The sequence below is a fragment of the Bicyclus anynana genome, chromosome 21, assembly GCF_947172395.1.
Source record: "Bicyclus anynana chromosome 21, ilBicAnyn1.1, whole genome shotgun sequence".
NCBI lineage: Eukaryota > Metazoa > Arthropoda > Insecta > Lepidoptera > Nymphalidae > Bicyclus > Bicyclus anynana.
The window spans coordinates 4,313,681-4,338,148 of NC_069103.1; the positions used below are offsets into that span (position 1 = coordinate 4,313,681).

The following is a 24,468-nucleotide window of genomic DNA, read 5'->3' on the forward strand; positions in this document are numbered from 1 at the left end:
ATTTTTGGAATTCAAGATTTTACCATATATCGGTGTAATGAGATTCTAGAATTCTGACTATTTTCAGAATGATGTCCGCTATAACTTTTTTGAAAAATTAAGCTCGAAGCTGCTGCGCGTGGTAACTTGTAAGCCCAGGGTGTATAATGACTCTATGTTGTGTATACTCGACCTCCGTGGCGTAGTGGTATGTGCGGTGGATTTACAAGACGGAGGTCCTGCGTTTGACCCCCGGCCCCCCAATTGAGGTTTTCTTCATTGGTCCAGGTCTATGGCTTGTGGGAGGCTTCGGCTGTGGCTAGCTACCACTCTACCGGAAAAGCCGCCAAGCAATTTAATGTTCCGGTACGATGTCGTGTAGAAATCGAAAGGGGTGTGGATTTCATCCTCCTAATAAGTTGCATCATCACTTACCATCAGGTGAGATTGTAGTCAAGGGCTAACTTGTAAAGGAATAAAAAGAACTCACCCCCAGAATGTGTGGTGGTAGCTGCGTATATGATAGCTTGCTGCCGCCCACTCTCTGTCGCTGTCCACAACTTGAGCGCGTACCACGTGCCCACCGATAGACCACCGACCACTACCTATATCCAAACATATTTGTATTTTTGTTAGAACACCAATACAAATATAAAGTCAAAGTCAAAATGTATTTAACTCAATTTGGCTTAGTTTACAAGCAATATTCAAACGCCAGTGCTTAATTTCATCAGATCAGTGTAAGTTGAAACATAAAAGTTACGAGGGTTGTGGCCAAACAAACAAACAAAAAACAAACTCATCCAGGGTACTGATTTTGCGAACTCGTGACGTCATAACAGTTTTTTATTATGGGGCATTTTTGAGCGATCCACGGTAGCGCAAAGATATCTCTGTATCTACGAAACTAATAATAACCGCAGATACCCTGTCACACTACGATGATGCGTCCAATTAGTCATGTGTTTTGGTATCAGCGTACTTTATGTGTGCGTGGCGACATTCGTAGCTTAATTCCGAGAAGTCATAAATTTTTTGGAGTTTATTGGAGTTTCCTCCTTAAAAAGTATGGGCAATAAAATTCGATGAACGAATGACAGCGTTACGTTTTTGGTGCGCAACCTTTTCTGCGCACCTTTCACCGTGCTCTGCCGCCAACAGTGTGCACAGGTGTGCGAGCGCGCTAGGATGCGCATGTGTACGCTGTTGGCGGGCGCACACGCCGCGGCTTGCTGCACCTCAGTTGCGCACCTTTCACTTTTCAGGCGTAAGTATTGAGACGTACATAGTGTATGCTGCGGGACAACATACACCTATTTAAACAGTCGATCTGAAAGAGTAAACTCCATTCGTGCGTCGGAGCTTACACACTTTTTTATTACAAAATTACTCACATAGTTTTATAATATACTAGCGGACACCCGCGACTTCGACCGCGTGGCATTCAGCATTCATTCACAAAGCCCGCAGGAACTATTGATTCAAATTTAAGCCAAATCTCTTCAGTAGCCTGAGGCGCGAAAGAGGAACAAACATAAACACTTACACACAAACTTTCGCCTTAATAATATTAGTGTGATTTTTACAATAATAATTTCAAATACCCAATTGACTTACTTCTCTATGGTGATGCAGGGATGTCAGGTCGGCATCCCTCCAGGCGGCAGTGGCATCGGCCCTCCTCCACTGCAACCGCACGAGCCGCGCGCCGCACCGCACGGCTCGCCGCGCGTCTAACGCTAGTGCGGTGCTGTTACTCCAGATAGCCGCCTCTGCGCCTTCCTCCTGATTGTTGTCTATATTTCCTCCGCCTTCCCAAACTAGGACTGATTGTGAAATTTTCTTTATTACAAACTAGCAGATACTTTGCGGTTTCATCTTTGTAGTTCCCGTTCCCGTGGGAATATAAAGTATAACCTATGTTACTTGGTACAGACGTAACTTTCTAATGGTGAAAGAATTTAAAAAATTGGTCGAGTAGTTTTTGAGTAAAAAGAATATATAATCCTAACTCTTTATAATTATAACGAGAAGTTTATAGGTAGACTAGCGAACGCCCGCGACTTTGTCCGCGTGGAATTTAGTTTTCACAAATCCCTCAGGAACCAAGGATTAAATCTGGGATAAAATGTAATCTATGTGTTAATCCATCCATATATAATATATCTTAATACCAAATTTCAGCTAATTCGGGTCAGTATTTGAGGCGTGAAAGAGAAACAAACATTCATATCATCAAAATCATCAGTTTTCGCAAATCTCGGGAAACCATGGAATTTTTCGGGATAAAAAGTAGCCTATGTGTTAATCCAGAGTAAAATCTATTTCCATTCTAAATTTCAGCTAAATCGCTTCAGTAGTAGCGGCGTTATAGAGTAACAAACATCCAAACATACATTCAAACATCCATACAAACTTTCACGTTTGTAATATTAGTAGGATACTCGTAAACTAAGAAATCCTTATTGCAGATATACTAGAAATTTCATCTTCCATTCATCAATGCCGCCCTGTGCCCATAATAAGGTTGATAAGGTCACAGGGCGGTATTTTGCACGCGTTTCTTACACAAACACATGCCCTGCGAAGTGTAGTGCTATTTATAGGATTTGGATGGTCACTTACAACCTTGGCCATTTCCTTGATTGTTGGACCATGCAGATGGCCATGTATTTGATTTGAAGGCTTTTTATTTATCGATAGTGTAGCGACAACATATTTAACAACTTATTTTTTTCTTATCTGGTCATTTATAACAATAATTGACGACCATTCCAAAGAAAATTTTGAAATTTCTGGGAACCTTTTCTATGAAGGTAATTAAAAAAAAAACATTATATACCTATAAAAACAAAAAACCCGACTGCTTAATGAACTGAAAAGAGAAAAACAAGTAGGTATCACAATATCTGTATAAAGTTCTGGCTAAATTCTTTATGTTGCCGCATGCGGTGACAAACATGGGTATTTCATTCTTTGCCCGTAAGAAAGCATTTGTCCCCGCCTTTAAGTCAAAATCCGTCCAGCCGTTTGGGTTGTAAGGCGTGCCATCCATACATACATACGCTTGAAAAACATTACCCTCCTTCTGACGCAGTCGGGTAAAAAAAAATTTTTTTGTATTTAATAAATTCAAAATACCTGGAGGTTTCGTTCGGACCATCAATGGTATAGAAGGTGGTGAAGAGCCAGCTCTCGAATGGGCCACAGCCTTCACAGAGTAGCTGGCGCCACAGGACAGAGCTCTCAGTACCACACTGGACGCTTCTCCTCCCGCCTCTATTTTTCTTTCTTCTTCTCTTGAACTGCTTGGTTCAACTCCATCGACACTATCGTCTCTTACTCGAACCCAGAAGATTGTGAAGCCTAGGTATATTGAGAAGAACCAGATTAGGCTGGTGGAAGGCTTCGGCCGTGGCTAGTTACCACCCTACCGACAAAGACGTACCGCCAAGCGATTTAGCGTTCCGGTACGATGTCTTGTAGAAACTGAAAGGGGTGTGGATTTTCATTCTCCTCCTAACAAGTTAGTTCGCTTCCATCTTAGATTGCATCATCACTTACCATCAGGTGAGATTGTAATCAAGGGCTAGTTTGGGAAAAATAAAAAAAAAATAATAGTTTTACACTTAAAACTTAACTAGTAATAAATAATCTAACATTATATCCTGAAAATTTGAACTTTCTAGCAAAACCCAGACCGAATTTATAAGGCTTAAAAATAAGACGAATCGCTTCGAGAAAAGTAGCTATAGTCTGGCATGTTCCTTGATGACACTTCCATGATATGCGGGCGACGGGGGGAAAGACTGCGCGGGTGTGAAATCGTGCGTGCGGGGAAGTAATGTGCATCAGTCGTGGGTTTTTCATTCACTGCTACACGCCCCCCGGCCCGCGCGTACCATCGGGAGTGTTACGAACGAAGTTGCCAAGCTATACTGTTCAGCGCTGCTGTTTTCGCATTGGTGAGCCACTACCGTACCACTAGATTGAAGAAGTAACAAGTTAAATATAAAATACAAAACATTGAAACTCTTGGTCAAAAATATTTCTCCGAATTATTTCACCACGGGTAGTTGCCTTGTTTGAAGCAGGACAGAAAGATTATTTTTTTGCGCAAAGGATCAGTCTGGCTTTCTAACGCAGAAATTTTAATCTAGCTGACGCCAAGCGGTTTATCCCGCGTGGTTCCCGTTCCCGTAGGAATACGGGGATAATATATCTAACACATTTTTCAAATCAAACCAGTAGATCCTGAGATTATCGCGTTCAAACAAACAAAGAAACTCTTCAGCTTTATAATATTACTAGCGGACGCCCGCGACTTCGTCCGCGTAGAATTTAGTATTTCACAAATCCCGCGGGAACCATGGATTTTTCCGGGATAAAATTCCCGATGTGTTAATCCAGAGTAAAATATATTTCCATTCCAAATTTCAGCCAAATCGCTTCAGTAGCCGCAGCGTAAAAGAGGAACAAACATACTTACACACTTACACACTTTCACACTTAAACACAAAGTTTCGCCTTTATAATATTAGTGTGATGTGATATGACCAATATTCCTATTCCCCTCCAATTAGTCGGGAAAAGCTGTGTTAGGAGTGGATACGACAATAGACCAACGGGGCGGGGATTGAACATTTTTGCCACCTTTCCACGTGGATATAATTTCCAATTCGATTTACCATGAGGCGGTGCTGATGGATGATGTGTGGTCCTCCATGACAGCTTAGCGTCAGTGTGTGCAGCCCGGTCCAATGCCAGAGTGGGTGCGGCCGGCGGCGCAGCGCACTCTATCCGGTAAGTGACATCTTCTGAACCAAACGAGTTGCGACCGGAGCAAGTGTAGTTGCCAGTTGTGGATGGGTCCACTTCTGTTACAATAGTTGTGGAAATAATTTCAAATGTTTACTACAACAAATGTTCATGATAATTATAATAGCATTTTTTTTTAAATGACACGTCATTGTCTTAATCATTGATCAGCCAATGGACATGGGCATTGTATGGACTTTATGGAGCCGCCTGCATTCAGCGAGTAAGTATAAACTTACGTTCTAGCGTAAAACTACAAAGTTTAATAATAATTACAAACTAAATAAACCAAATAAATAAATAACTCATAGACTACTGGCTTGTCTTCTTATGAAACTTTTTCGTTGTGGTTTTAAGACACTGGGATGATCCGCGAGGAAAACGAGCCTGATAAGGTGGATCAATTACCACGCAGGCTGCTTGAGGCTCAAGATCATAGTATTTTGATATCATCGCAGAGGTCACCTAGCAGTACATGCCCATCGGTTGATAATGATGATGATGAGCTCTCTTCTTAGTAACTTTATTTACAATTGATATTCTAATTTTGCACGGAGAAGTTATTCTTAAGCTGAAGATCATACAGATTCAGTTTTAGCCGTGTTTCATAATCAATTAATATGAATAACACTCAGGATAGTTTAAATTCTAAAACATACCATGTATAATTAGATGTCCATGTAGAGTGACGTAGGTCCGCGGGTCATGGGTGATGGGTCTATCCCCATGATGCCATCGTGTTCTAGGAGCAGGCTCGCCGCGACACGCGCAGGCAAGACGCAAGGAACGCCCGCACTGTACGCGGGCCCATACGCCGAATGACAGTAGTCTGACTGCCGCTACACAAATATTTTTGTTTATCTACCCTCATCAGTTACACGATAATGTAAAGAGGCCTTTATAAAATACTAGCAGACGTCGCGCGGTTTTACCCGCGTGGTTCCCGATACCGTAGGAATACGGGGATAAAATATAGTTTAGAGCACTTGGGGATAGTGTAGCTTCCCAACAGTGAAAGAATTTTTCAAATCAGTTTAGTATAGTTTCAGATTATATTCAAAGCAAACATACAATAAAACAATCAAATCGTTCTTTTAAATTTTTCTTCTATACAATAATAGATATTTTAAGCTATGAAGTCACGTCTATATGTAAAGATTCTACCACCGGTTCGGACGGCAGGTTCTGCTGAGAAGAACCGGCAAAAAACTCAACAGTTGCTCTTTTTAAATACAATTGATAACTACATTTCTTATAGTTTTATTTCCTGTTTAAAAGTGGAAGCTGATGCAATGGCCCCCAAACACCTTTATCATTAATCACTCATCAATGGTGTAACCTCGACTAAGTAAAATATAAAGTTGTGTGTAGTGTAACTGACACAGTATATATTTATTGGTGTTAAATATTTTTGATGTGTGAATTTACCTCGTACCCCTTAAAGAACGACAGACAATTTTATAGGTGAATTTGAGTGCCGATAATTACCTCTAGAGGTAGTCGTAGCTGGTTGTGGCGCGGAGGGTTCTCCCTCCCCGGCAGCGGAGTGTGCTGCCACCCACGCTTCATACGTGGCGCTTTCAGACAAAGACCGTAGCTCTGTGAATCCTCCGAGACCGATCAATGTCTCCCCTTCTTCTGCTTGGACCGTTGTTGTCTGTGGTGGCCGATCCCTGAAACCTCATATTTATAAGGCCTCGTATATCATCGCACGTAGCCTATCTTAAAGGCCGTTCGTTCAGCCAATTCTGGAATTTTAAATGTGATAGCTTTCGAAGGTACCTGGTCCAGACCCTTCCTCGTCCCAATATAAAGGTTTTTTTTTTTAAATCAGCATAATTTTAGAAAAGTAGTCGCCAGTCAGTTATCGCTAACCATTTGAACACCGTTATCGAATGGTTAGCGTAAAAAAATACTTTTTACACTTGGACATTTTAAATTAATTATTGCCACAAAGAAGAAAACAATAATATTAAAAAAAACAAAAGATTAACTTATAGGTATAATATAATAGCGTCTCTCTCTATCCATCTTCGATGAGAGTAAATATTAACTTAAACGGTTTGGTGCGATAATAATTTTTGGATTATAAATACTTTTTACTTTCAGTTTCAGTCTCTTTTTGTCATAAATCATACAAAAATACAATATATATTTTTTCTTTTCCATAAAATATCTATAACTTACTAAAAGTATAAATATGATGATAAATACCTGCCGAGTTCTCGGTAGAAAACCGTGTAGTATAAAATTGGTCCATTGGATCGAGTTGGTGGTAACCAACTGACAGCTAGCGAGGTTACTGATGTTGCTATGACTTTGACTGCAGCAGGCGGTCCCGGGGCTGCAACAGAAGTTCACTTTACTTTTCTTCATCATCATCATATCAGCCGATGGACGTCCACTGCAGGACATAGGCCTTTCTGTAGGGACTTCGAGACATCACGACACTGAGCCACTTGCATCCAGCGAACTCCTGCGACTCGCTTCGTCGTCGTCGTCGTGTGTCGTAAGTCCATCTGGTGGGGGGAGCGCAGTGTTGGCCGACCCCCCACCAGGTGGACTGATTACTTTTCTTACATCTCCCATACGGCTTACGTTTTTACGAGTAATGTTTGTGAAGAGATCTGGCTATTGTAACACAGTGTTTTAAAGATTTTAACTCAATTGTCGGTTTCAAGTTTTCTTTGTAACTCTTTCATACAGTAGGTACATCATTTTGTTAAACTTAAGGTTTTAAATAAGTAGCTGTATCCCGCGGTTTTACATGCATAGATAATAACATATCTTACGTTTGTACGAGTAATCATCGTTCGTGAAGAGATCTGGCAGTTATAACACAGTGATTTAAAGATTTTAGCTTAATTGCCGATTTCAAGTATTCTTTGTAACTCTCTCATACAGTAGGTACATCAATCAGAGACTGAATTTTTACTGCATTTCGTTTATGTTTTTTTGTTAAACATAAGGTTTTAAATAGGTAGCTGTATCCTGCGGTTTTACATGCATATATAATTGACATTAACATAGGAATATCGGGGTATAAAGTAGCATAAAAATTTGGCGAATTTCAGCCAGGTTCGTTCAACTGGTCTGACGAGCAGACCCATAGCGGTTTTTCCAGAGTAGTTCCCATTCTCAGAATACGAGGATAAAGTAAAGCAAATGTTACTCGCTAATAATGTAGCTTTCCATTTCTGATTTTTTTTTTTACAATCGGTCCTGTCGTTTCGAAATCTATTCGTGAAAAATTAACAAATCTTATACCCCAAAATACATACCATCCTGTTGCGTAGTGCAATGTATGGGGTGCGCTGGGACCCCATCACCAGCGGCGGTGTACGCCAACGCCTGCACGGTGTAGTTCATGTGCGGCCTCAGCGCCAGCAGCAAGGTCTCGACCCCCGCCACTCGCTTGACCTCAGCCCCCGCGCCTACGCTGGACCCCCCACCGCCTCGGACCTCCCACTCCAGCCAGTCTGTCGCTGCCGACAAACAACTACCTTCATTCAGCTAGGACTGCTTTGTTTTTTACTAGCTAACGACCGTGACTTTGGATATCTTACCCTTTGAGTTTTATATAACAGACTTTCATTTAAGAGTGCGCAGCACGTCGGTACGATATGGATAAAATTCGAAGCGCAAGCGAGACGCCGAATTATGACTTTCACGTGAGTGAAAAGCACGGAGCGATTGACGCGCGACGCAAATTTTATGACGTGAGCGCCAAAACCATTTTTACCTAATTGCAAGTAAATTAAACAACATAACGAAAAACAAAATGGCCATGTTCAAGATACATACCTAATTTTCTATACAAAACAAAAATTTAAGAAAATAAGTTTGCTTTTCCTGAGATTGAAAGCAAAATGTGAGCAAAACATGTATTTGTCAAAAAAATAAACTATCAAGAAAAGTTTTACAAATTGTGTATTTTGTATAGTCATAACGAAGCTAACACTTTGAAATATCATTTACCCAAATATCAGGCTCCTAACTTTTCCAGAATCTGAGATCCAGAACCATTTGTAACCACCAAATTACATATTGCACACTCTTAAAGTTTCCCCACCTATTCACTCCACACTCCACACTCACTCCTCATGAGTATGGCTATACTACTGTTATTTAATCATAATAATAATAAAAAATGCGTCAGAGCATTAAGTTAATAATTAAAATAAACAATAGTACTAACCATTACTTGTACTATTGTATTCTGTGCTGTTTTAGTTTAGTTGTTAGTTAGTGTTAGTTAATTAATAAAATCATTAGATTAATCCACGTAGCGTATAATAGTACTTGATCCCCAAGACAGTAAGTTAATTAAAGAATGTGTTTAATATTTATGCCTCTGTCAAATCATAGTTAGCGCTATCATAACAGGAATGATAGTTAAAGAGCACGAGTGTTACCATGGCTAACTAGAAAATCCACATTAGAAAAGACCTTCACCCATCTGTTTAATGGAAGAAAAGTGTTTCATATCAAAAGTATGTTAAAATATTATATTGCGATTACATTGCCTAACAACTCCTGGTAAAACTATCTTATAGTTAATTATAATAGTTTTTATATAATTTTTAGTCTAATAACCAATAGGTTAAGATCGTTTCTAATTCTTCTTCTTCTTCGCAGATCTCTTCTTCTTCTTTTTCTTTTTCCTATCTGTGTGTTAGCCTAGCTCTGTGAGCTATTAAAATAGGCGGATAATGATGATGATTAAACTATTGAAGAGGGTAGAACAACATTTTACCGTATTCTACTCACTATGTTCCGGCCTGTAAAGCAGCTTGTATCCCAGTAGCGCTCCGTGATGCGCGTGCGCCGGTGGGGGGGACCATTCCACTTTCAAACTCTGTGGCGACACGGCTCGACACCGCACAGCGCGAGGTCCTTCAGATGGCACTGATATATGGAAAATAGCTGTTTTCTAATCGAAAAAAAAAAATACACAAAACCACAAAATTCTACATAATTATAAGATCATCGCTTTTAGTTTCGTTTTGTAATTATTTTCTGTTTTTTGTTTTTTAGTTTATGAAACAGTAATAAGTCGAGTTAGACTCTATTTCTACTTCTACTTATGCACTTTTCGTTTTGTTTTGTAAGAGAAGAAAATTATGCAATTTCGCAAAACATTTTTCGTTTTTATTTATTTATTTATCGCATGAAAAGAAGAAAACAACACCTCTAGAAGAGGAGAGGTGTTGTTTTCTCATTTTCTCTCAATCAAAGTAAAAAGTAGACATATTTTTAGCTTACCGCTCTCTTGTGTAAGAGTGTTAACATTAGCTGTGGCTGGACCGGCGCCTGCGCTGTTAAAAGCTCGCACGCTCACTGAGTACCTGCAATAATTAACAATTCTTAGACAAATTATAACTCATAGTCAAACTCAAGCTCATTTGTACTCTCCGTATGAATACGAGCTTGAGAAAACTTTACAATAGATTCCTGGATATCCATGCTATAATACATGCTATAATAGCCTAATTTAAATAAATAATTTTTGAATTTTTAATCATATTCTAAGTACTAAGTGCCGCCCTGTTTTCTTTAATCTGAATCGTAAATTAAAAACCTCATATACCTGTAATGACACCGGTAACTATATGCTTTTCGGATCGAAACAAAGCAAATTCTGTAGGCAGCAATGATTTTTCAAGTATTGACGTCTCCAGCGACGTCGTTGTTTGCTATTCGACTAAATTGAAATGAAAGCAATTGCGATCATCATTTCGCCTCAGTTTCGATGCGTTAGTGTCATATTATAGTTCGCAGTACATTCCTAAAGAAGCTTCAATACTACTAATTTCTACGTATTTCTTACCTTGTATAATGCTCAAGACCTTCGATAGTATACTTGGTGACATGTCCTCTAACCGTCGCAAATTCCATGCCGACGCTGGCGCCGCCTGACAGAGAACCATCAGCGGACGGCCACCACCAGACAGTGTATCCTAACAATTCACCGTTCCAGGCTGAAGTAGGAGGAGCCTGGTTGAGACATTCAAACTTTAATTAGCAGCACTTACTTAGTACTAGTTGCTACAGGAGCTATTTGACCTCGTATCACCGTCACACTGCAAGATACCGGGTTTCCATTCCTATGTCATTGACATCCTTAGAAATTCTTGGTATAAATTCTCCCAAGGAAAAGTTATACCTACCCCCGTACCTCGGAAACCACGTAAAACCGTCGGTCATTATGCAGAAAAATTAAACTAGAAGTAGTTTTAAGCCGGTAGCCTAGTGGATATAACCTCTGCCTCCGATTCTGGAGGGTGTAGGTTTGAATACAGTATACACCTCCAACTTTTCAGTTTTGTGCATTTTAAGAAATTAAATATCACGTCTCAAACGGTGAGGGAAAAACATCGTGACGAAACCTGCATACCAGAGATTTTTTTTAATTCTCTGCGTGTGTGAAGTCTGCCAGTCTGCATTGGACCAGCGAGGTGGACTATTGGCCTCAGCAGTGAGCCGAATATGGGTTGATAATGATGAGTAGTATAATACGTACCTGCCAGATCAATTCAATAGTAGACGGCCGAGGAGCCGAAGCCTGCAAGCTGATCGGCGCGCGCGCAGGCGGCTCGTGCAGCGTCAGCGCCAGGAGAGCTCGCGTGTGAGCTGATGCGAATTGTGCTGTCACAGTACGCGCGCGTACTAGGTACGCTGTGGCTGGCTCCAGACCGGTTATAGTGGCGTCTTCGTTCCTAGACAAATATTGAAGCCTATCAGAGAACTGTAGTTTGTATGAAGTTATTGGAAGATGGGTAGGCTTTTGGGACGCACCCTTGCGCCTTTACACATTCCTGGCACGATGGGCTATGCGGGAGCTGCTGCTGCATCAGCAGAGACCCTCAGCAAATACAGCAATCTCATTGGAGATTCCGTATTTGAGCCGTTTGCGGTCTAAACGCTGGGTCCGTGGGGTCTTTTCAAAGAAATAGCCGCCTAAAGCGTTTAATCGACGCTTCCCGTAACCAGAAGGCTGGCCTTAATTTAGATCAGAGAATCAATTTTGCCGTATAACGTGGCAATACTGCCAGCCATCTGTGCACTTTACCAATGATCATGACTCGGATGAATTCTATGACGCCTAAGTATCTAAATATAATTTTATATTTACAATTGGTTTTACATAGTTAATTTAGTTAAATGTTATTGTTTTAGTTAGTGTAAATAATTGTAAATGCATAGTGAGTTATTAAATGAATGTAATAATTAAACTGACAGTAAATTAAATAAAAAAAGTTTTGACTTTGGAAAATCGACTCAAATGCAGTGACGGCTAACGGCATGATACCGTGATAAGATTATATATATAAATTCTTCGACATATTTATAAGGAAACTCAAAAGGAAAAGACAGTCTAGTAATAGCTAACACATAAAGCTTCAGACGAAGCACCTGTGCGATGGCTACGTACTAAGCTGTTACTTTCTTCTAAGTAATATTAAGTAAAAATTCTAAGCACAGAGATGGGAAGTTGACGACGTTACATCTCCGTGCCTCGAATAGGAAATTGAGACACCAGTCTCGGTTATTATCATCAATATTTGATTGTGAAATAGTTAAACATCACCCTATCTATCAAACCGCATTGGAGCATCGACTTGAGTTTTCCACATGCCCTTTTCTGTCAGGATAATACCTGATCTTGTAAAGAGCCGTTAAAATAAGCTTACTACTCATTCGAGAGATATCTTGTGAGTACTTACTCTGGATATGCGTTACTGTGAGCTGATACTGAGACATTGTGGGTATCAGCGCCCCTCCAAGCGTCTGGGCTGGCGGAGTCGTGTCTCCGGTACTGCACTACGTAGCCCAGCACGGGCGAGTTGCCGTCGTAGGGTCTCCGCCATTGCAGACGGATGGATCGCGACGTGGTGTCCACCACACGGAAGTTGGCTGGTGGTTCCGGGGGTTCTAGACAAACAGATAAACAAGTTTTATAGTCTTCTTCTTGGTTGGTTTATTGGCTATGCGCGTTGCAAAATTGAGCCAGTGTCAAGGATTTTTTCCCCTTAATTATTTTTTTTTAAAAAGAAAGGAAAGGAGATTGGCCTTCCCCGGCCCAGACCTACCCTAACCACCCGGCAGTTTACTTATATCTAAAAAAAATCTTGATAATTTTACTTTAATAATGAAATCATTACTTTATCAAAAAAAGTTTACTACAACGTTTTACGAAATTTTTAATTCTTCTTTAATTTGTTCACACCGGGGACAAGCTAAGATCAATGACCATATAAAACTCAGGCTGAGTTTTACGATATTTTTTGAAGTCTTATGATTGATTTGCTTATTCGTTTTCTAGTTTGTTGCAGAGTGGTTCATCTAAATTTTTTTTCTTTTTTTCCTTGCACCTCTACGTATCTATTTAACGATACTGTCGATGATTATTTTCACTCACTTTTTCGAGCAATGTTTTCTTTTCATAGACACAATGTAAATAAGACTCTACATAAACAGGAAAGTGTATGCACCTGTACAATACAAGTTGACACGTATTTAATAACTAGCAGGGAAGTGACAGTCACTTTTAAATGAAGATAGTCATTACAAAGTTAAGTGAGCAAGTCCATAAATAATTTAAAAGTTAAGAGCCTGGAACTTTATTTGAGAGGTTTGCATAGTAAACAAGTTAGAAGCACTTTCACGCTCCCGCTATTTACATGGGCATTACGAGGGCACTTTTTGCACTTAAATTCTACTAGTCAAGAAGGCCAGGGAAAGGAGTTTATACACTTTTCTGTGGATTTTGTCTGATTAAGAAGTAAAAAGCTTGTTAGAGTAAAGTTTGTGTATGATATATATTTTTTTTCTTTACAAGTTAGCCCTTGACTACAATCACACCTGATAAGTGATGATGGAGTCTAAGATGGAAGCGGGCTAACATGTTAGGAGTAGGATGAATATCTACACCCCTTTCGGTTTCTACACGACATCGTACCGGAACGCTAAATCGCTTGGCGGTACGTGGTTGTCGGTAGGGTGGTAACGGCCGAAGCCTCCCACCAGCCAGACCTGGACCAATTAAGAAAACCTCAATCAGCCCAGCCGGGGATCGAACCCAGGACCTCCGTCTTGTAAATCCACCGCGCATACCACTGCGCCACGGAGGCCGTCAAAAAATATATATACTTATTATATACTTGAAATACTTACGCTTATATTACCCAAGTTAAAATAAATATTATTGTCTTTTGCGTAAAAATACCTAGTACGCAGAGTAAAAATACTATCATTATCGTTTAAACACTCACCTTGCACCCCTAAATGTACGAAATGGTCCGACCTCCCGTAAGGGTTGGAGGCTTGGCACCGATAAACCCCCGAGTCTCGCCTATCTGCTCGCTCAATCACCAATTCGCTGCGTAGACCCTCGGCGCTACGCGTTTCTGATATGCTCATCCTGAGGACAACGACGTTCGAATTGATTTTTTTCGTTACATTGAATCTTTTCACAGTTTCACTTATCTCAGATTGTATGACAATGATTCAAGTTATCGCGAAACTTTTTAATGTCTTTTAAACTATGGCTTTTATACAAAGTAAAAAATCAATGGATGGATACATCTTTTTTAACAAGGTACCTACTTTGAAAAACGATTCCTGTTTCTTAAGATTGAATTTACAATAAGTAAATTGAATTTAGATTATAAATTCGTCCAGTGTATCCCAAAATTTTTACTAACACTATTAAATAAATTTAGTGGATATTTGTGTTTAGAAGTCATCGATCTCCTATTATAAAGTTTGAAGTTGTTAACTGTACTGCCAAATATGCCATAGGCAGTAATGCTCTGGTGTTACTTGATTTTGAAATGCTAATACTTAAGTCAATAAAATGTGAATTTATTTTTTCGTTACATTGAATCTTTCACTTTTTCACCTTATCTCAGATTGTATGTAAATGGTTCAAGTTAGGACGAGACTTTTCAATGTATTTTCAACTTCAGGTTTTACTGACAGTAAAGTGAAATCTTTTATTGAGTACTTCGTAAAATGATCCTTTTTTTCTTACGATTGAATATCTTTACGCTTTACATAAACTGAATTCACGGGCCTAGTTGCCCGTCAGTTGCCCTTCAAGTTAGCCCTTGACTACAATCTCACCTGATGGTAAGTGATGATGCAGTCTAAGACGAAAGCGGGCTAACTTGTTAAGAGGAAGATGAAAATCCACACCCCTTTCGGTTTTTACACGACCTCGTATCGGAATGCTAAATCGTTTGGCGGTACGTTTTTGCCGGTAGGGTGATAACTAGCCACGGCTGAAACCCGGCCTCCCACCAGCCAGTCCTGGACCAATGAAGAAAACCTCAATCGGCCCAGCTGGGGATCGTACCCAGGACCTTATTCACCACCCGTCGACCTCTCTCAACGCGCGCTGCGAGCAGCAGCATGCGCCAATGCGTCGCAGTTTTGATCGTGTCGGGCATACTCCGAGGTTTTATTAATACAAGTAACACTCTTTTTTTATTATTTACAAGTTTCTCAACTCTCAATAATTTAAATTAAAAATTTGAGTTTTTTTTTAAACTATTTTTCAAGTTATTTGTATTACCTGTAGTCAGAATTAGGCAGAGTTCTGCCCGAGTGACTCCAAGACATAGACAACGGGTTGTCTCCTCGGGCGACGCACACCAGCCTCATGGTATCACCGAGTTTGGCAGTCACGTTCACGGATGGAGTTTCAAATCTCGCCGGTTCTATTGACAAAATATAAACAGAAACATTTATATCGAAAAACATGAATTTTTAACAACTTACAGATTGTACTCGTAGTAAGTAGACCGAAAATGGTGGTCCTTTGAGCAGGTATAATTAATTATAAACAGAAGTATATAATGATTTCTTATTTTCATCATCCACGAAAAGCCGACGAACCCATGCGACAACGTTACCCAGGTCCGACAAAATACTCTCTACGTGCAATTGCATGTTGACTCTACCTCCCTAGGATGCTCCGGTTTCAGGGTGAAACGTTCGTAGAGAGTATTTTGTCGGACCTGGGTGACGTCGTCGCATGGGTTCGTCGGCTTTTCGCGGATGATAGCAAAATAAATAAATCATTTTATAATCATGATGAACTTCCGCAAAGTAACGCCTGCTTCTATCCAATATAAACAGAAGTGTTAGACGCATGTGCCATGGTTACCCGTAAAATAAAAGAATTCAAACTAAAAAAATCGTACGTATTTGTTAAATCGTTAACGAGTTGATATGGTTACGAGTGACATCACAAACTGCACGTACCACTTTAAAAAAAGTAACTCTTATATTGCCCCTAAATGTATTTTAAAAATAGGCCTTTTTATTTATAAATAAATAATAATAATAAATAACTTTTTATTTCGTTTTACACCATAGAATTAAAAATTTATCTAGAGTTATTTATCCCCTCCTAAATTAAATTATTATGTTTCTCACAACAAAGACATAATATTAGAAAATTCTGAACTTATTGTAATTCTACGTGAGTAGGATTCTCGCATAAATTATAAAAAATATAATAAAATATACGCAGTACATAAATGAAGAATTTAAAAATCATGACTAATTTTTTTATTAAAATCACACTCTCAATTGAAATGGTTTAAAATACTCGTGTAAATATTTATGTTTATAGTAGCCAAAGTTGTAAAGACGTGCCCAGCTAACGGTTAATTAAAATTAAAAAAATAAAAAGCCTCGAATGTAAGAACATCAACGTAAAGCAATGTAAATAAGAAGCTGGCATTCAAGTACACAGCCCTAGACCACCTGACTGGGTCTGAAAAGCCCTGCCCGAAAGAACCGAGACGTTGAGTGAAAATAAATAAAACAGGCATGTGCAAATAAACTAAAGAAACTTTACTTCTTGAGACTCCGTAGATAAATACACTGTGGGTCTTTGTAAGAGTAGCAAGCAGCGGGGTTATTATACCATTTAAATAATCAGTCACTACATCGTTTTTCATCGTATTTTCGTTTTTGCAATCATCAATTTTTTTTTTACAACGAAATTTCATAATAATCCTCATTTTACGTAAAGTTACATTAATATAGTGGTAATAGCAAGTAATAACGTTATTTTAACAAAAAACTGGTATTTACGTAATTTCGTTAAAATATACATGTTATATGATCTTTAAAACTAATAATCACTGTCATTGGATGTAAAATAGTATAGCCCAGGCCATTTCGTTGAAATAAGTATGTTAAATGATCACAAAAACGAAAATACGATGAAAAACGATGGAGTGACTCATTATTTTAGTGGTACACCCAGATACATAATAAGACAGCTGGTATAATTTTTGACACTGTAGGATTGCAATAACTGTATTAATTATTATCTACGTTTAAATTAATCATTCTAGTTATTGTGTGAAGATAGAAGACAATAAATACAATTACCACCATTTTAATATTAAATTAATCAATTTTAGCTCGCTGTGATAATTTTTTTTTTTAATTTTAAACTTACCAATAAGATTGTAAGATTTTACTTTTTCTTTTTATTCTCTACAAGTTAGCCCTTGACTAAAATCTCACCTGATGGTAAGTGATGATGCAATCGAAGATGGAAGCGGGCTAACGTGTTAGGAGGAGGACGAAAATCCACACCCCTTTCGGTTTCTACACGACATCGTACCGGAACGCTAAATCGCTTAGCGGTACGTCTTTGTCGGTAGGATGGTAACTGGCCACAGCCGAAGCCTCCTAACAGCCATACCTGGACCAATTAAGACAACTTCAATCGGCCCAGCCGGGGATCGAACCCAGGACCTCCGACAAGTAAATCTACCGCGCATACTTAAACTTATGACATTATCGTAGATTGCACACCACTATTGTATTATAACTGAATAACAACGATACAAAATGGCATGTAGCTAAATATAAATCCTTGGATACACTTAACTTAAAGTATATTATAATGTGTTTAATAAAGCGCTCAAAAACTAATGTTCATAAAATTACTAAAAGGATCATGAGAACATGACATCATAAGGACACATAGGGAACTTATAAGTATGGGTAAACTATAAATTCGAGGATTTAATTTCAAATGTAATTTATATTGCACTCAAAACGACAGTACGATAAAAAGCACTCCAGCAACGACAAGAATACGAGTGAGTGTCTCAAATCGGTCGCGCTATTAAGTTTCCATTTAATACATTAAGGCGAACGCAGTGTATAGAAAGGGGTTACGAATCTTTAGGCCATTGCACCACTAAACGCGGGACGATTGCGGCGCGACTGAATCTTACGAATCAATTAAGAAAGTAACTTCTTCATGTTTTATTGAGTGTCTTAATAGTCGCTGTCAATCCATATTCGGCTCACTGCTGAGCTCGATTCTCCTCTCAGAATGGGGTTAGGCCAATATTCCACCCCGCTGGCCCAATGCGGACTGACAGACTTTACACACGCAGAGGATTTAGAAAATTCTCTGGTGTGCAGGTTTCCTCGCGATGTTTTCCTTCAACCGTTTGAGACACGTGATATTTAATTTCTTAAAATACACACAACTGAAAAGTTAGAAGGTGCATGCTCCGGACCGGATTCCAACCTACGCCCTCCGGAATCGGAGGCAGAGGTCATATTATCCACTGGGCTATCACGGCTTAAAAGTGCCATGTTTTTGTTATTATAGATAGATATGTCATAATATTTCTTGTGTAGTCTTATAAATGGTTGCGTCAACTATGTATTTTGTTAACACTAGTATTATAATAGTACGAATATTAATACTCAAACATGACATTATTTCGGCAGTCAAATAAAAAGGTGCCAGTGTAATTATGCCCATCCGCTGAGACTATTTACCAAATATACAGACCACAAAGCCAACAACGCCGCTCCAACGCGAGGTCAAAATACACACAGGACACGCCTTAACCATATGATTCCTAATTTCTGCACTACAAACCCTATTGTAATGCTGCTGCGGTCACATTAAGACTATCAATTATATACCCATTAAATGAGGCTGCAGCATATATATGGAAAAAAAAATTACAGTCAGCGCCGACGTCGTAATGCTATCGTCCCGCTTTCAGTGTAGCTAAAGCTTTATAGTGCAGTACAATACTTACCATTAACGTGTATCGTGAGCGTTTTAGAGAGGGCGGGCGCTACACCGTTCTCGGCTCGGCAGCGATACTTGCCGGAGTGTTCCGCCCGGGCCGACTCCAGCCTCAACGAGCCATTACTGAACACGACCGGGTCGGATACCCCTCCTAGCGCCGTCTCTGTGCTACCTTGGGGATGGAGATGACAACATATAGATTGCAATAGGCTAGTTGACACTTTTTTTAAATGGTCTTAAATAGTTCATTATCGTTCTACTAAACTGATTTTTTTTTCATATCTTTTTGAGACGCGATTACCTGAAAATTTAAGTTTTAAATATGTTTTGACAATACGAGCCATAACGTCTGTCGGGCATGATGTTCTATATTTGAACTGTTTCATGACGTCATTATAAAAATACCTTACAAACGGAGTGTTTGACAAAAATATTAGCTTGACTTTTAGTACATCAAGTAACATTGTGACGTCACAAAATAGCGTTTAAGACGTTTAGAAAATTTGAAATAATATATGATGTTTGAATTAAGTTTTAAGAATTCCTTAACTTTTATTAATTAATATCGATATTTTTCGGACCCTTATTCCATGTGAAATTAATATTGTTTATATTAAAGATATGTCAAGTCATCATATACTAACATCATAAAGAGGTAATAAAGTTTATGAGGTTGTAGGGGGTAATCACTTGATCTACTGAATCGATTTTGAACATTCTTTTACAAATAGAAAGCCACTGTTTTTGCGAATGTCAAAGATTATTTTATATCTTCGGAATCTTACGGAACGGGAACTAAGCGCGTGGAACGTGGCTTTCTAGTGATAAAGTTTTTTTTTTAATTGGTTCAGTAAATCCATAAATTACGCCCTGCAGCAACGCAAACTTTACCTCTTTTTATTATTCTAGTTATATAAAATATTCACCTGGTATATCAACACATTGTTAGTTCGTAAACAGAGCAGTAACTAGACGTTGTAAGTAAAAAAGAAAAAATTGATTTTGTTGTTTGATAACTCCAACAGGTTGCTCTGATGATGGCCTTTCTTGGATTTACATTGAACATAAAAAGAGATCACCATCCATCTCCAATATTGGCTATTGTAGAGCGTAGAGCGTAGACAAGGAAGTAACTAGACAAATGATTGCCGTGCCTACAACAGTAATTTAAAAAATATAAGTATACGGTTTTTATTCTCTTAAGCGGTTTAGGATGATAATGGTTAATTTTGTACGATCACTATTCGATGTGATGAACACCTTAGTCTTTGCTGCTGAAAAGCTGATTTTTTTTACCATACCCATGAAAGCAATGCTGCTTGCAAAATGGCTCTAACACTTCCCTAGATGCCTAATTAGCCAGCAAGCTAAAATATATCTATGTTCTAATTTAGATTTTGCCGAAAAGTTATTATAAAATTGTTACCAGTAAACTTGGTCCAATAAATAGTTGGAGGTGGATGACCGCGGGCTTCGCAGCTCACGGTGAGGGATCCATTTAGCAGCACGGCTGCGTCCGAGGGCTCCATTTGCCAATATGGCGGAACTAAGCATAAAAAAAAGCAATTACTTATACAACAATATGAAGTATACAGGATCGTTTGGATCTACATTACTTCCGCTTCCTTGGTACATCGTAGCATGTTGCTACGATTGCTAGTCAGTCTACGGTTAGCCGCATAGGCGTCTTGTAATTTAAGAGCTTCAATATTAAAGGAGATTTCTTTTTTATTGTTTTTTTTATATAATTTAACAATTGTCAATTATACTTTAGGTAAACACTCATTTGATTCGTACTAGTTTTTCGGAACTTGTACAAATAATGCTATATTTGTAAGTATTACGGTGAACATAATACATACGCTAGAAAAACAAGCACTCGTTTGACTAATGTTTTTTTACTAAGATTGTCCAAATGTTTATAAAATAAATAAGATTATGAAATTTCGAAATAAATTAAAAATGACGATTTATAACAAGTAACAAAGACATTTGTAATTTTGTTTGAACGCCCATACAAATCTAACGATCTCTTACAGCAATGACGTCATTCCTTCGTGCAATTTAGTATGTAACATTTTGTAGCGATCCACAAAATTGACCCTTTAAATCCCTGTAGCTCCGAAAGTAATGATCGCAGATGATTAGGTACTTCTACAAAATGGCTTTACTTACTTAATTTATATACAAATTAAAACAATTGTCGTCATCCCTAGTGGCCGCTAATCTGCCGCAAACAAACAGCTTTTGTTACCACGACCAACAACCAATTGAAGTGGTGGCCGCGCTCATCCACCTACGCGTATGGGGAACTACTGTCGCACCTTTGATAGCCAGCTCGGCGGACATGTTGGCCTTCCCCGCGGTGTTGGTGACGACGCACGTGTAGGTGCCGCTGTGCGCCGCCGTCAGACTCTTGAACAGCAGCATGCTGTAGAACTCCGCGCCGCGCTCGTCCACCTACGCACAGTATCAACACAAGTTCAAAAATCAAGTGTGCTGTAGACCACACGACTGAAGTAAAGCTTCTATCAAAAATAAAGCGCCATCTATGAGCCTCAGGCATAACTGCATCGCAACTAATGATATTTTATTATAAAGATAGGGCACTAGCGCATCAAACCTGAGGCGGACAAATGTGTCTTAATTTCATATAATCGCTTATTAAACAACGGAAGTTATTTAAATACATAATAAGTATCTAACCTACCTACAATGTCAATATGTTTGCTAGAAAGTGTAAAAACTATATAGACATAAATATATAATGTTAGTAAACACAAAATTTTGCATGTACATGCACAGTAGAGTCGCTGAATTCGGATTCATCATCATTCGGTTCAGTCGCTGAATTCGGATCATTCGGATCACTTTTTCCGATGATTTTGTAGGCACGTAACATATTATGTAGGTATAGTATAAAATAATCATTGGTTACAACATGACCTTGGCCGAAACTGCAGGTGTAGGCATTTACGTTGATATGGATGGACGACGAATGAGACACCGCCCCAGCACAGAGCAGCGATGATATTAGACTCCGCGCGGGCCACCTTACCAATCAAGACATCAGCCTCAGAAGTGATAGCGAACATTTCGCAGTCTGCAAGGGGCAACAACAGGGCAACGGGGAGATTAGACGCCGCCCCAGCGCAAGATAGCGAACAATCGCAATACGCGCAGTGCACTTGGTCTGACCTCCAAGATACCCATAGGACGCAAGGCTTCAACCCCGAAAGGGGTTCGAAGAATCTAACTGGGGGAGAAAGTTCCTCCGCAACATTGAAGAAAAAGGATTGTTTCAATGTTCTCTAAAAACTCCATCTGCTGGTAGTTTTAAATAACAAACAATGTTTCGCTATACCTGGAGATGGCAGCACACATTGCCCGATTACAATTTTCGTAATGCATTCACAAACTTACTCATCAAGACAAGCGTGCATAAGTTTTACTTCAAAAACATCAATAATCATTATCAGCCTACTTTATGGGCCCATTAAACGGCCAGGCCTTACTCCTGATAAGGAAGCTTAGACCCACCATGCTTCGGCAATTGTACTAAAAACCATTTCGATCACGAAAGATCGATGAAATAAAACCCTGCATCATAATAGGGTAGTTGACACTTTTTTTAATAGTTCATTATCGTTCTACTAGATTGAATAATTAAAAATAATAAATATTACTAAATTTGTGTTAAGACTGTTTAAAATTATTCTTAAGTATATAATTAGTGAAGTGATAGTAAAAAGTATATGTGAAACTGCTATATAAGACTTGACGATGATAGTAAATAGTGACAGTATAAAGTGTTTAAAACTCTAATTTATTAAGGAAATACTGCTATAGATCTAATTAAAACGTGAAAACTTTTAAAAGTGAATGCAAATAGACAGTGTTCATTTCAAATTTTGTGCAAAAGAAGTTTAATTACAATAATTCACGTTCAATAAAATCGTTATTTATTTAAAAACAGTGACTACTATGTGACATGATCTAATGTTTTACTACGCGCAGCGGCATCTACTGGTTGAGCTCGTATTCATATTGCTTGATTGCATGTGCTTAGCGAACTGACAAGTCGTGATTGTGACGTATCGTTTATAAATTATTTACGAGCAGCACCATCTACTGGATGAGTTTGAAGTTATGTTACTATATCACAGGATCGTTACATAAACGGGAGATTATTTTCATGAAGTACATTAAGTCTCTCACAGCTCAGTCGGCAAACAGCCGACCTTATAAGTGTGGACACGAGATCGAACCCGGGTATTTTACAGGAGTTTTTTTCCTTTCCTAATAATTCATTTTCTGCTTACAAACACTTAATTTATTAGTTCGAGACCACAGCGAGATATCCATTATGAATTTGTCAGGTACAAATACCTCGATTTTGGAGCAACCTCGTACATCGACGAACAATACGAGTGTTTCGGAATACATTACAATGAGAAGGAAGAACGAACGCCGGAATATCAGACATAAATCGGACTGTGATCACCTGCCATCTAATGACTCGAATATAAATGATATGAGTTTATTAAGTTTACCAGATGAGTTAAATAATAGTTATCATAGCACAATAGAGGAAATGCGCGTTGATATTGAAAATTTAAGAGCTCAATTGATATCTGCAAACGCCGAAATACAGAATCTTAATTTTAAAAACAATGACCTTGAAAAAACTATAAAAAGTTATGAAATTAGGCTGAACATAAACAGATCCACGGTGAACAAGGATTTAAATTGCTCCACGCCAATTAGTGCAACGAAAAGAAAGAATAAAACAAGTCCTTCTCCCTCAACGTCTTCTAACTTGAATCACAGGACCCAAGTTAATGTATCACCGATGTCCAAAGATAAACAAGGTCGTGAATCGTCGAAGTCGAAACCGAAAAATTCGTCGGTGCCATCAGCGCAGTTGAACTCTCAAAAACAGCTAAATTATTTGCCAACCGCACGCAGCTCTCATGCGCCGACGGCAAGTCGTACGGAACTAAATTCAAAGCTGCCTTCGAGTACAGAAAAAATAGGAATATATATTATTGGTGATCAGCAACTAAGTAAACTATCATCAGAAATGTATTATTCGAGATTGCATACAGGAAATGACGGCTATTCAATTCAAGGATTAATTAAGCCAAATGCTACATGTACCCAGACATTAATTGACTGTGAAAACCTATGTAAAACATTAAATGACAAGGATATTGTAATTTTAGGAATTGGTGCCAATGAAAATAGTCCGTATAAGATGTATTCAGAGTTAAGTAACATATTGCATACATTAAGAAATAATAAAGTATATATTGTAAACGTTTTCCACAATCCCTACTTAAATACCTACATGCTAAATAATATGATAAAATTGCTCTGTAGAAACTATTCAAATTGCTCATTTATATCTTTAAATTTCGACTGCTACAATAAAAACTATATAAAACAACTAAGTTATAAGTTAAATATCGAAATTGACTATATAAGTTATAGTAAACATTACATTACTGGCTTAAAATCGGTAAAAGCTAAACCCCAATCCAACATACTGTCATACAAGGGTACTATTCCATATT

At 38.6% G+C, this 24,468-nt stretch overlaps 1 protein-coding gene across 2 annotated transcripts in view; it reads right to left on the reverse strand.

Moving 5' to 3' along the window:
- LOC112044324 (cell adhesion molecule Dscam2-like) overlaps window positions 1-24,468 on the reverse strand; it is a 152,503-nt gene that overhangs the window by 13,085 nt on the left and 114,950 nt on the right. For both annotated transcript variants that reach the window (XM_052888110.1, XM_052888109.1), the window contains exons 13-30: window positions 21,217-21,352; window positions 20,319-20,438; window positions 18,900-19,064; window positions 15,377-15,521; window positions 14,073-14,221; window positions 12,525-12,732; window positions 11,321-11,516; window positions 10,628-10,794; window positions 10,063-10,145; window positions 9,568-9,705; window positions 8,079-8,282; window positions 7,012-7,141; window positions 6,286-6,470; window positions 5,457-5,636; window positions 4,668-4,856; window positions 3,121-3,345; window positions 1,597-1,805; window positions 470-584 (exon numbers count right to left, since the gene is read on the reverse strand). In XM_052888110.1, the coding sequence (XP_052744070.1) occupies window positions 470-584; window positions 1,597-1,805; window positions 3,121-3,345; window positions 4,668-4,856; window positions 5,457-5,636; window positions 6,286-6,470; window positions 7,012-7,141; window positions 8,079-8,282; window positions 9,568-9,705; window positions 10,063-10,145; window positions 10,628-10,794; window positions 11,321-11,516; window positions 12,525-12,732; window positions 14,073-14,221; window positions 15,377-15,521; window positions 18,900-19,064; window positions 20,319-20,438; window positions 21,217-21,352 (2,944 nt within the window). The remainder of the gene's footprint in view (window positions 1-469; window positions 585-1,596; window positions 1,806-3,120; window positions 3,346-4,667; window positions 4,857-5,456; window positions 5,637-6,285; window positions 6,471-7,011; window positions 7,142-8,078; window positions 8,283-9,567; window positions 9,706-10,062; window positions 10,146-10,627; window positions 10,795-11,320; window positions 11,517-12,524; window positions 12,733-14,072; window positions 14,222-15,376; window positions 15,522-18,899; window positions 19,065-20,318; window positions 20,439-21,216; window positions 21,353-24,468) is intronic.